At 39.1% G+C, this 12313-nt stretch overlaps 1 protein-coding gene across 2 annotated transcripts in view; it reads right to left on the reverse strand.

Moving 5' to 3' along the window:
- Positions 1-1846: 1846 nt before the first annotated feature.
- Positions 1847-12313, reverse strand: part of gabra4 (gamma-aminobutyric acid type A receptor subunit alpha4) — a 31323-nt gene continuing 20856 nt past the window's right edge. For both annotated transcript variants that reach the window (XM_024283975.2, XM_024283974.2), the window contains exon 9: positions 1847-7160. In XM_024283975.2, the coding sequence (XP_024139743.1) occupies positions 6630-7160 (531 nt within the window). In that variant the 3' untranslated portion in view covers positions 1847-6629. The remainder of the gene's footprint in view (positions 7161-12313) is intronic.

The raw sequence follows: 12313 nt of genomic DNA on the forward strand, positions 1-12313 counted from the left end.
GTGATCCAAAAAAAATCAGTTGATTGGCGGAAAGTCAAGAAAGAGGCTGTGTTCCTCTTCGTCGCTCGCAACCTTCTCTCAAAGATCATTAAATGCTCTGTATATCAGTACCAAAAGTCAAGCAGAAACAAATGAACTACTATATGGCTTCACCCCACGCGCACCGTCATGGTCCAACTTTGAGTGGAAACGCTCACTTGAATTTCCTGGACCATTCTAAACCGGACCATACCACTTAGAGGAAACGAGGCTGAAGATTATCGGAAAAATGGTGTGAGAACCAATGTGCATCACATTAAAAATGGTTTTAATTAGCCAGCATTCATCCAACCACATTTCCCACATTTCAATGAGTTGCTGTATCTCATCGTTTCTCCACCACCGTGTTCACATTGCAGTTAAGATGGCTGTTTTGGTACAGTTGTTCCACTCCGAGCACGGAGCCTATTCAGACCATTGACTGTATAATCACTGGACATATCAATCCCTCTCCTCTTGTGTTCAAAAAAAAGAAATTCAAGCTGGTTTTAAGAAATACACAGTTATGTATTTGTCATTGTATTTGTTGCTCTGATGTATTCTTCTTAACATCGTCTTTCTAATACTGTTTTTTTAAATATATTTTTTCTTTACTTCAAGTTATAAGCCGACTAATCAGATGCCTCAGTAAAAGCATCTGGTGCTCACTAGCCCCGCCTTGAACATCTGATTGACAGCTTCTCCCGAGCTGCTTTCAGTGGAACAAGCTCACTCATGATCGGCAACGGCAGTTCCTCTAAAAACGTGACTCCGACCGACACTTTCTATGGGTGGCGTCAACACCTTGATGTGTCCAATAATATAATATGTCAATGATTCAAAAAACTCCGAGCGAACAAGACCACCTCGAGAGATGTGTCAGAGAGCGGTTCAGACAAAGAAAAAATGGTTCCAGATTATTGGAGGAGACAAACTCTGGTTCACTTTAGGCGAACCACATGTCTCCAGTCTGAGAAAACATTCAGACATTTTTGAATCCTCCCTCTGCAATAACAGCTCGGTGAGAATTTCCACACAAAAGACTCAATGACAATAAATCCCCTAATTCACCTCGACCGTCCAGACTCACAACGCTGACAAGAGACAACAGGAAGGACAATTTTTTTGTTGTTGTGTGGTGTGTGTCATCTGGATAATGGTGTCCTCTAGCTGCTGTACACAACAATTCAATTACCAGCAGATTCATTGCCTTTGTGGGTCACAAGCTTTTGAAACTTCTCAAGGTCCTGATCGGCGCAGAGACCCATTCACATTCAAGAGATACTGTTCATTTCTGAGCTTTATAGAAACGCACGACTCATGAAAATATTCTAAAGACCCAAGCGGTCAGAGAAATTCTTCTGTTCATTTTTTATCAGTGACAGTAAAAGCAAATAGTTCCAGAAAAGTTCAGGTGTTGAGCATTAATGGGGTCTGCAGACCTGATATTTCTAATACTTTTTGTATTCTATGTACAGTAAAGACTGATGTTTTTATGTAATCCGAAATACAAGTTTCAAAAAGCTTTTGAAAGTTTCCTAAAAATGTAAAATACAAAAAAAATGATCCCTATAGCATCGAAGCTTTAGTGTTTATATTCTTTCGACTATTGTAACTCTTCAACTGTTTATGCCATTAACATAATTCCAGTGGGAAAAGAAGGTTTGTGCTGAAAGTTTTATAATAGCAATCAAAATAAATCTCTCAGCAATGAGGAGGGGAAGGGAAGGGGGGATGGGGTTGCTCTGTGCCAACAGTTCCACACACAACTAAGAGGTGATTTTTTATTGAACTCCTGCCGCTTTGCAGAAACTCCAAGAAAATGACGTTTTTTTTTATTTTTGCCTAAAAACAGCATGTTTATGATTAAAACAATAGATCAAAAGATTATCAAAGTGGGACTTTAAATGGTTAATCAGTTATACATTTAAATGCCATCTGCAACTTCACCACTAGATGTCACTAAAATCACACCTAAGTGTTTTTAATTCACATTTCCTCAAAATAAAATTCTCCACCGCGGATAAAGACTTTCACAAACCACTTCCTTAAAGGTTGTTGAAGTTTAGTTTTCTCTAATAATAATCATTTTGCATTTAGACCCCTTTAAGTATTTACTTTTGATAAATAAAAAAAATAATTATTTGTTGCACAAATAAAGATCTTTTCCTATATTTTTAAAAGTAAAATTTGGATCTGTGAGGGCTAAAAGTTTCGTCTTATTTTTGTCAGAATGAGGGTGTTTGTTGCTGTCGGTCTAATCCCACAGAGTGAAGGGATTACACACTTTTAGAAAACACAGACGTGTTCATCCAAAGAGCTAACGCCGCTTAGTTTGCTGAGGTGATGCTGCAGCAGGTTCAGGGTTGTGTTCCTGCAGGTTAGGATGATTAATGCTCTTCATTTAGCTTTAGACCCTCAGAGCTTACTTCTTTGGTGATATTTTATATCAAGATGTTCTGTTTTGGATTACAAAGACAATAATTTAGTAAATTTTAACTCATAAGTGGGTTTTTATTGTTGACTTTCTCTATAAGATATTTTTGCAGTAGGTGCACATCAGGCTGCGCTTTGGCATAGAATAGCCAGTTTATAAATATCAACTGGATTTAGTGGATAAATTGTTCATTTTTCTGGGTTTGAGCGTGGGCTGACAATCTTTTTTTTTTTTTTTTTTTTTTTTGTAGAAGGAGCTTCCAACACAAAACTCTGAGAAAAGCCTCTGTGAAAAAGCAGGCTTGCAACTGCAATACATTGTTTATTGTGTTAACTGGCTGAGCTGTACTGCAAGAGGTCTGCTTTGGGTTGCAAACCTCATCTACATCATTCCTCCTGCAGGATCTCCAGTGTGCAACCGCAAAAATCTAAAATTTCCAAATGGTTTGCTATGAAAACAGGGGTTTTCCAGGTGTCTCATACTGTTCGTGCAAAAGCTAGAAATATAAATATACCAATGAGAGAGTTTGCAAAAACCAGTGAAGGATGGGAGCATTCCATTTAATGCAAACAAATCCAAACATGTATTTATTTCTTATGTTTTTGTCCAATTTGGGTTGCATTTTGTAGCTACTTTGTCATCTGTAACGGTCTTACTACTTCTTAATGCAGCTGTTCCTGTAATAACAACAACTCCAGTAAATAATTTTTCCTCAGCAGATTTAATGGACCAACACTCGTACAGTAAAACTTCTTCAAATTTTCCACACATTTCTGAGACTGCCCCCTGGTGGCAGAAGCCAACAACCACATGAACAGGTGGATTAAGGAAAGCAATAATGATGAGAGGATGTAGAAGTATGTTTAAGCCCTTGACCTAACCATTTGTTGATTTTGGCCTCATAAATAAAGTGACTCTCCCTGAAAAATCTGCACCTGTGCTAGATCTAATTACCTTGACACGGAGGGAACCCAGCTGCTGGTAGCAGAAAACTGGAACGCTGATAATTATTTTTTTATAGCTTTGCCTGAGAAAAAAGTGAAGAAGAAATACTTTCATCCTTGGAAATGAGCCTGGTTCGTTGAGGCTCTTGTGTGGCTTCAGTAACAAGTCCCACATAAGCGGTGATTTCCCGTGCAGTGCAGTGAACCGGAGCAGCATGTGTGCGTCTTGTGCGTGACAGCACTCGGCTCTTTTGTTTTAAACAAACAGCCAGAATACTATTGTCATGCTGCACTGATCTACTTGCAAATGGCTTTTACTTTTTGATCCTGCATTTGCTTACATACATATTCACTTGGACCATCTTGACTGCAGCAGGTCAAACAGTTTATGCCTTAGTCACAACTGCCCTTACAGGGTGAGTACAGGCTGTCTGCAATGGGTAAATCTGTATGGGGTGGCAGGTGGCTCGCAAGACTTTTTAAGATTGTATACTTCTCAGTGAGCCCTTTCTATAGGTCGTAGCCAACACTCATACAACACCTAAGGAAAAGTAAGGTGGAGACGCAGACAATTTTTTTATTTTTTCAGTTCCTTAAAACCCTGCACACTGAAAAAGGAGCATATTTTCAAGCATCCAGCCTGACTGAAGCTACGCTCCACCACCCTCAGCATGGCACATTCAAGCACTTCCAATGAAAAGTGTGTAAATGTGCCTTTTGGGTTTCCACATTCAAAACACTTGCGTTTACGCATAGTTACCTAATTTATCACAACTGTTTTCGTGCTCTACATACAAAATTAGCAGCCACTGAACACGTGTTGAAAGTTAAACTTTGACTAATCAGCAACTCAGATTTGGCAGTGACGAATGATTGGGGTCCTTTATTAAATTTGTGGAAGTGCCAACTGATTAAAAATCGATCATAGAGCAGGAATTTAATGATTGCAGATTGTGCCCAGACGGAATAATATAACAACCAAGGGCAAACCTGAATTCTTCCCCTACGGCTTCTCCCTATCCCTACAATTTTAGGGGCATCAGAAGCCATAGTGGTGTCTGGAGTTGTTTTTTAAGGGGTAGCTCTAGGAACTTATGGCTGTGTATCCCTCCCTCACGTGGGTGATCCACGTTACTATGTGCCACAGAGGAGAAACACATTTCATCAAGCAGGTGTGTTCTGAAGAACAGAAGTTTACATTGTTAGTAGTGACTTTGGCTGAATCCGAATTCTTTCCCTATCCCTACGACTTCTCCCTACCCCTCTAATTGTGGGGGCATTTGGAGGGGTAGAGTTGTCCAAAATAGGGCTAACCTTTGCAGCGGAGGGCTCTAGTGGAGAAGCACTTTTCAACATGTGGGTGCACTCTGAAGTTTACATTTAAATGCAAGTAATGACTTTATTTTAGCATGACCCTTTTAAAGTCATAAAACTGATGTTATGCATTTCGGAGGGCTAGCAGCTCCGCTGTAACGTAGCTGACAGGTGAGTATTGATGACGTCATCGAGTGGGAGTAACTTCCGAATTTCAAGAGATAACTGTGATAATTAAGTGATAACTCTCCATTTAGAGGGCTAAATGTAGGGATAGGGAGAAGCCGTAGGGGTAGGGGAAGAATTTGGATTCGCCATTTGTTTTTACATGACTTCCTAAAGTCATAAAACCAATGTTAACTATTTTCTGAGAGCTAGCAGCTATGCACTAACATAGATGACCAGCGACTATTGATAATGTCATCCAAGGCTAGCAACGTCTGGATTTGAAGAAAGTATTTTTTATAACTTTTTGTTTGCAGGGCTAAATGTAGGGCTAGGGAAAAGCTGTTGGGGTAGGGGAAGAATTTGAATTCATGTATCAGAAAAGAGCTGTGATAAAAAAATAATAATAAAAAGGCTGAAGCAAGATTAGCTGAGATTTCCACCACTTCAACAAATTGCACAAAGCCTCTTCCAACTGTAGGTGTCGGGCATGCACTAGTGAAGAGTGTGAACACTATGGGCTAAATGTGCCATCATGAAAACACACATTAAGTCCTGACATGAACATGTGTCACATACCAGGTGTGTCTGTAGCTACAGAAATGAGGGAATTGGTGAATCAGAGCGTATTTTTTGTGGTTGGGCGTCCGACGGGGCGTCTTATGTTTCACCTACACACCCCGCACTGACTTGCTGGCTGCAGGATTTGTGTGTGGTCAGTAAGGAGCCAGTACATGCACCTTACTTATAACTGGAGTTCGAGTAAGACCACCATACTACAGCATCCCCCGTACATCATAAGGGCATGTAACTACACTTGTTCTATTTTCATGACATTTCTTGAGGTGGTCACCAAGCCTCGAGGGAACTGCAAGACACACCTGTGCTCCCCTTAAGATCCGCTCCTGTCTACGACCCTCCATGAGCCCGGAGAACCCTAAAACCCACAGCATCCGTACGGATCATCCCCACTTACAAGTGCATGTGACTAAGGCTTTAATCGACTGCTGCAAGTCGTGGTCTACCACTTCTTTTCTTATTCATCCCCAAGTTTCCTTCAATTAGATTTTGTTTTAATCAATCCATTTAGCATCAGAAGCAATCCTTTAAATGAAGGAACTAGCAATGAATTTCGAACACAGCTCCACTCTACCTGGTTTCAAAACTTCCTTTAGATCCAAAGGAATTCATCATAGAATGGCATTTCTGGGAATCCATAATAATCCATTGCAAAATCCCTACAAAACCAACAGAATCCTTTGTTTACTCTGAGAGAATCTGCCTCTCAGCTCTCCTTGCACACACAACGAGTCTTAATATTCAAAAAGGAAATGGAGATTTCTCATTAAATATACATTTGCTTAACCTAATAAACGCATGTGTCGACATTGCTGCAGGAGATCAGTTCAGGATAATCCAAACATCTCGCCAGGTGCGGGGGTACAAAAATAGGAAAATGGCAAAATCCCGTGCGTTAGCTTGGCTACAGACCAAAAGGATCATGAGGCAGTTGAATCCGTTAAAGACCTTATAAGTTAGATGAGGCATCATGAAATATACAAGAGAACGGTAAAATATTCCAATGTGCAGGTGCTTCTTCCTGTTAAGTTATGTTTTGTCACCTTGTTTCCATGTTTCCCACGACTCCAGAAGAAAAATATCTCTTATTGGTGCTTAGGATGCGCCTGAAGATCCGTTTGTGTGCAGACGTCTATAATCCAAACTGATTGTCACACGTGTTATTTCCAGCTCTACCCTTTGCTCACCATTGAGTCCTTCGATAAGTAAACCACCCAGTAAACCATGTTGAACGCACCGAAGGACACCGGGAACAGGATCCGTGCGTATTTGTCAATTTTGCTGGTTCCACCCATCCCAGCAGTGGTCGGCTGAGAGCACGGCGTCTGCTTTGGCTCCAGTTTGTTCCCCATCATCTGGATACGCTCCAGTTTGGGCCCCAGCAGATGCTGCAGGGATGTGGAGCTGGTTCCCGGCTTGCACGGCGTCCCTGCCATTATATCTGGCGTGGAAGCTGCTGCCTGAGGTGTGCTCTTCACCAGTTGTGCCGAGGAGGCCACGCTGAGCAGGCTCCCAGACTTCGGGCTGGTGCGGGAGAGGGTGGAGGAGCTGCCATTGGCCCCGCTGGCCAGAGGTCTTAAAGGTCTTCCCCTTCCGAGTCCTGAGATGTTGGTGGAGGACTGAGCTCTCTGCTGACTGCTCGACTCCTGGAGTGCGATGTTATTCATCCGCTTTCTCAGGGAGCCATTGGAATCTGGAATTTGCTGTAAAACAAACGGACAACATGAACCTTTTAGGTTTCTTCATGAGCCGCAAACCATGAACCAAAAATCAAGAAGAGACAAATTTGTAAAAACACCTTTAAGACCTTCTAGAGCATGTTTACGTGATTTATCCCCTGTTGATCAAAATATATCCCCAAGTGGTAACTCGACCAACTGATCTGGTTGCAGTCTAACATTTGCAAATATTGCAGCCCACAATGCTATGTAACTTCTAAACCAGGGCCTACAACCTGACGCTTCAGACCCACATGCGGTACTTTGGCACCCCTCGTTTTTTGCTTTCAAGAAACTTTAAATGATAAAATAAGCCAAACTTTATTCAACTTATTTACAAACAGCCGAAGAACAGTACGTATCCCTCTGCTAGGCTTCTAACTACAGTACCAGTGCTTTAAGTGGGCCGGTGCGCTCCGGTGCTGAGCACCGGGACTTCTCTAAAACACACTTTAGAGCACCGCCTCTTCTCACCTAATTAGGACCGTCCGGTGCTCTATTTTGACTCCGTATTAAGGCCAGATCTAGGAATGGGCACGGTGGGGGGGGGCAATGCCCCCCCAAATTTCAGGACTGCCCCCCCAAACGTGACGCCATGCAAACAATAAAAACACAGCGCTCTCTGCTCTCTCTGACTCCCATTCAAAGTAGCTGCTAGTGCTGATTGGTAGATCCAAAGGAAGGTGTGGCCTCTCGCTTCACTCGGGTCCTCCTCTCTCACTCTGTCGCTCACGCGGACACAGAGGCAGAGACACGCGGTTCTCTGCAGTGGAACTGTTTAGAAGTTTTTATCTGCTTGTCGCTGAAATGACTTGATTACCCAAAATTTTAACTCTTTGTTGTTCTCATCTGTTGCTCTCTTTGTTGTAGTTTGGAGGAAAAAGCGAGAGTTGACAATGTTCAGGTTTCTGGTTGCTAAAGCTAGCGCTGTTTGTAGCAGTGAAACTAACAGTACCAGAGCATTAGCTGTGTTTGAGATGCCTCGCCTGCATGTCGGTGAGACCAGGCGGCTGCAGGCGGAGGATCAAGGCGGACAGTGGGTCTGAATGAGAACAGGAGGTTGGGGTTGTCTTTGACAGTCCGTTGAATTTTAATATGCCTCTCCTCCCTAGTATAAACTTTAATATTATATTTTTTATATTTTTTTTTAACATTTGTCCCTTGACAACAGATAAAAAATAGCTGTTCGGTCAATTTAATGTTCATTGCCCCAGAGAAATAAATAACATTGAAATCAAAGTTAACTTTTAAAGTTAACAATAACAGATTATTTGAAATCTTGTTCATTTTACATTAGTGATTGACTATGTAGCCTATTATCCTGATGTTGTTGGATAATATTTAGCGTACTGAGTCATTTATTGATTGTTTATTTAAGACACGGACAGCATATATTGATAAAACATTTAAAAATGCAAATATATAAGATTATAGCTCGGGAGAAGATGTCAATCAAATGCTCAAGGTGGTGGCCAGCGGGCACCACACACTGTAATTTGACGCATCTGATTGGTCAGTTTTTAACTTGACTAACTTACGGTAAGGACAAAAAATATCCTGGAAAAAATAAGAATTTGCAAGAAGAACGTGTTAGGAAAATAAATACTTGTTCAAAAATCGTTATTCTGACAAATAAAATCAGTAATAACATTTTATTTCTCTTTAGAAGTTTACAGGATTTGGACGTCTTTGAGAAAATGTTGCATTTTTTGTTACAGTGTTGTTAGTTGTCTGTTTGTGTATTATTACATCAAGCTGAAAATGAATGTTATTATTGTACACCCATTGAAATAATTTTACGAACACACGTTAGTGTTTGAGTACATTTATTTTTAGACTAGATTTGAGCTCCTTCTTTGTTTCATATTAAGACATGTTGAAAAAAGGACTTCTTTTTATCGATTAATATTTACATTCAAGATTCTATTTTATGTTTCGACATCCGATAAAGAGAGCACCGCCACTTCTTGTTGTCCACTTAAAGCTCTGACAGTACCCATAATGCTCCAACAATCCATCAAGAGGAGCAGCTTTGTAGTTTGAAGTCAAACATTTTGACCAACTAGTGAGTGCTGTGTTCCACAGAAAATCAATTTGAGGTTATTAAACACAACCAGAATTCATACTTCAGGTACAACAGAATATAAGGCAGTCTATGAACGAAATTGCCATGTGGTCTGAAAACTAAGATAAGGTTCATTGAGTTGGTTTGGATTTAAGTTTTAGATTTACACATTTCTGGCTTAGATTTTCCAACAATGATAAAATAAACTATATTTTTTTTTCAATCACTGCTGACATCAGAATACCCAATACCATTTTCTGTATTGAGATGATCCAGTGTGATACAGTGTCTTATTTTGAAAGGAAGTCATGTGAACACTTGTCAGAAGTTATAATGTTTTATATTTTGGAAAAAATATGTTTGTTTAATTTATGCAAAAATTAATTATACAGTTACTATTATAATAAAAGTAACAATAACATAAATGCAAATAGGTATATTATTTTGTGAGGTCTGCCCTACGACAGATTGTGAAATCCCACGTCATGTGGATTGATTGTCCCTTTAGTAAAAATAATGAATAAAAAATAAATGTATTTAGCATTTAAATGTGGTTTCAATTCTTAAATGCTTATCGAAACAATTCGATTCTTGACATTATGGTGTCTAAAAATGGCAGTAAGTAAGCTTTTTGATATTTTAGTTTAGGTAAGGATTAATACAACCATTGCAGAGGGCCCCATTTTATTGTTCGCCTGGCGCCCCCAAAATGCTAAATGAAAATTTGACCCAAATGACTCTTTAAGAGCTAAAGATTGCAACACCCTGTCGTAAACTGACTGTAATTGTTTCAATTATATTGTCACGACATTTAATGTCAACACATCAACTACAGTCTTTATTGCAATTTATGTAAGCGTTGTACTGTTTACCCTTCACTTGTACCGTGAAGGCTGGCTTCTGTTTACCTAATATACTTTTTTTTTTTTATAGAAAACCTGACATGACTGTTCAAAAATAATCCTACAGTTTCTTTTTTATTAGAAGGAAGCAGCTATTTCTTCCTCTTAGTTGTCTTCCTTTCTACTTAACATTGTGCTAAAAAAGTACAGACTAAAGTCAAATAGTATTTCAAAGACTCTTCTCCCCTGCTTAAGGAAAATCAAAGACAAGCACGCAGTAAAAGTACAACTTTAAAGCCTTTTCAAAATAACAAACAGCACTGGTTTTTTTTCTTTGCAGAAAAAGGTAAACTGGATTTTTTTTTCCTTTTTTTTTTTTTAAGGAATTGTGTCAGCATCAGTCTGATCCCCCCACACCCCCAACACAGATGGCTTTAATCTGTAAACTGACAACAGTGTGTGCATTACAAATGTCACTCAGTGAAGATTTCATTCATTTCACACAAGCTTAAGACAGAGAGCGCGCTCAGGACGGCGTCGGGTAGTAATGCAGTGTTGCATCAAAGGAGCTTATCCTTTGAGAGTTGATGTTCTCAAGCGGGGTGGGTATGATGCTGGTGGGTGGGGGGCATTTACAGGAATAATCCACCACAACTCTCCTCCACCCTGAAACTGAGGATCTGATAGTTTTGTGTCCCAAGAGGAGCAGCGTTGGTGTGAGGAGTGGATGGAGCTCAAGAAGCTAAAGGAGACGAGAGTTTGATCTTAAAGTCCCACTCCAATCATTGTTTCATCTATTGTAAACGCGTTCCCAGTGGTATTTTATTTATGATTTTTGGCCTAAATGAAAAAAAATAAAAATAAAAAAATTCCAGAACGCCTAAAGGTCATCAGAAGCTGCCAGAACTGCTGGCACGGAGTAAACCGCAACTCATTTCCCATCATGCTTTTTTTTAATACTCTCTCCCGCTAGTTTATAGCCCCTCACAACCCCAACCTAACATATGTTCATAATTTTCACCTGTAAAATAAATTTTTTAATCTATTTAAAAAAATATCTGGGCATTTTGCCAATCCTCGCTGGAAGCAGTGAGTCACCTTCTTTGGTTTTCCACATTTACTCAGACATTCTGGAAAAATTTGAATTTTGTAGTAACTTTATGAACATATTGTCATTGGAAGTTGTATTTAACACAGGGAAAATTGATATAGTTAATTCATTATGTTAAATCAAATGATTGTATAAAATACTAAATTTGTTATATTATATTTATTTAATAAAATATGTATTATATTATTATTTATTACACTATATCTACCAATTTATGCATTTATTAGAGACCGGTGTCTAAAGTAACATGTATTAATTTATTGTATTATTATATTATGGCTAAATATTTCATACACAAGTGTAAATATGCTAACAATAAACCAATGTTTGTCAGAAAGAAATTATACAATTTAAAAAGTACTACTTAAAAAAACAGTTGAAACTGTTGAAGATTTGAGACTACTTTTTATTTTTACTGTTTGCTTTTTTTCATTTTGATCCTTTTTATCTTGATTTGTTTTTCAACCTCCTGGAAACTTCAAAAACGTTTTATTACTTTATTTTATTACTTTATTACTTTGTGTTTTAAACTTGTTTGCATTTAGCACGGTGTGTATGATATTCTGTATCTGGAATATTTGTCAAAGTTAATGGATTTAGTTGTGTATAAGTGGATAGATAAGAATAGAGTGGAGCAGGGATTGTAGTTTGTTCTTAACAACTAGAAGTTTTTTCAATCTGCAATTTTTTTTTCATCTGATTCACAACGATTTGAATAAAGAAATACTCATAAAAGCAGTTTTAATCTTAATTTGTCTAATATATGTTCTCCATAATCAAAATCATCAACTTTTTATTGGAGTGGGTTTTTAACCATCAACACAGACTGACAGGACTTCCTGAGAGAGTATTAACTTTTCTTCCCCCCTACAGAGTCAGAGCATCACTGAAACATATACAGATGTAACAGCGCCGTGTTGCTGTGGCAACCCACTAATCCATCATGATGCCGTTGTCACTTCTCTGCATTCAGGCCTGATTACGACACACTGATCCAAACCGGGGGGAGAAACCTAAAGCCGACCCTGTAAACTGACGTACGCATCAATATGAGATCCGCTAATGGCACATCCGCAACAGAAAATACAGTCGAACAGATTGTCTACAATCATTCCTCCAT

Source organism: Oryzias melastigma, linkage group LG10 (genome assembly GCF_002922805.2).
Source record: "Oryzias melastigma strain HK-1 linkage group LG10, ASM292280v2, whole genome shotgun sequence".
NCBI classification, from domain to species: Eukaryota; Metazoa; Chordata; class Actinopteri; order Beloniformes; family Adrianichthyidae; genus Oryzias; species Oryzias melastigma.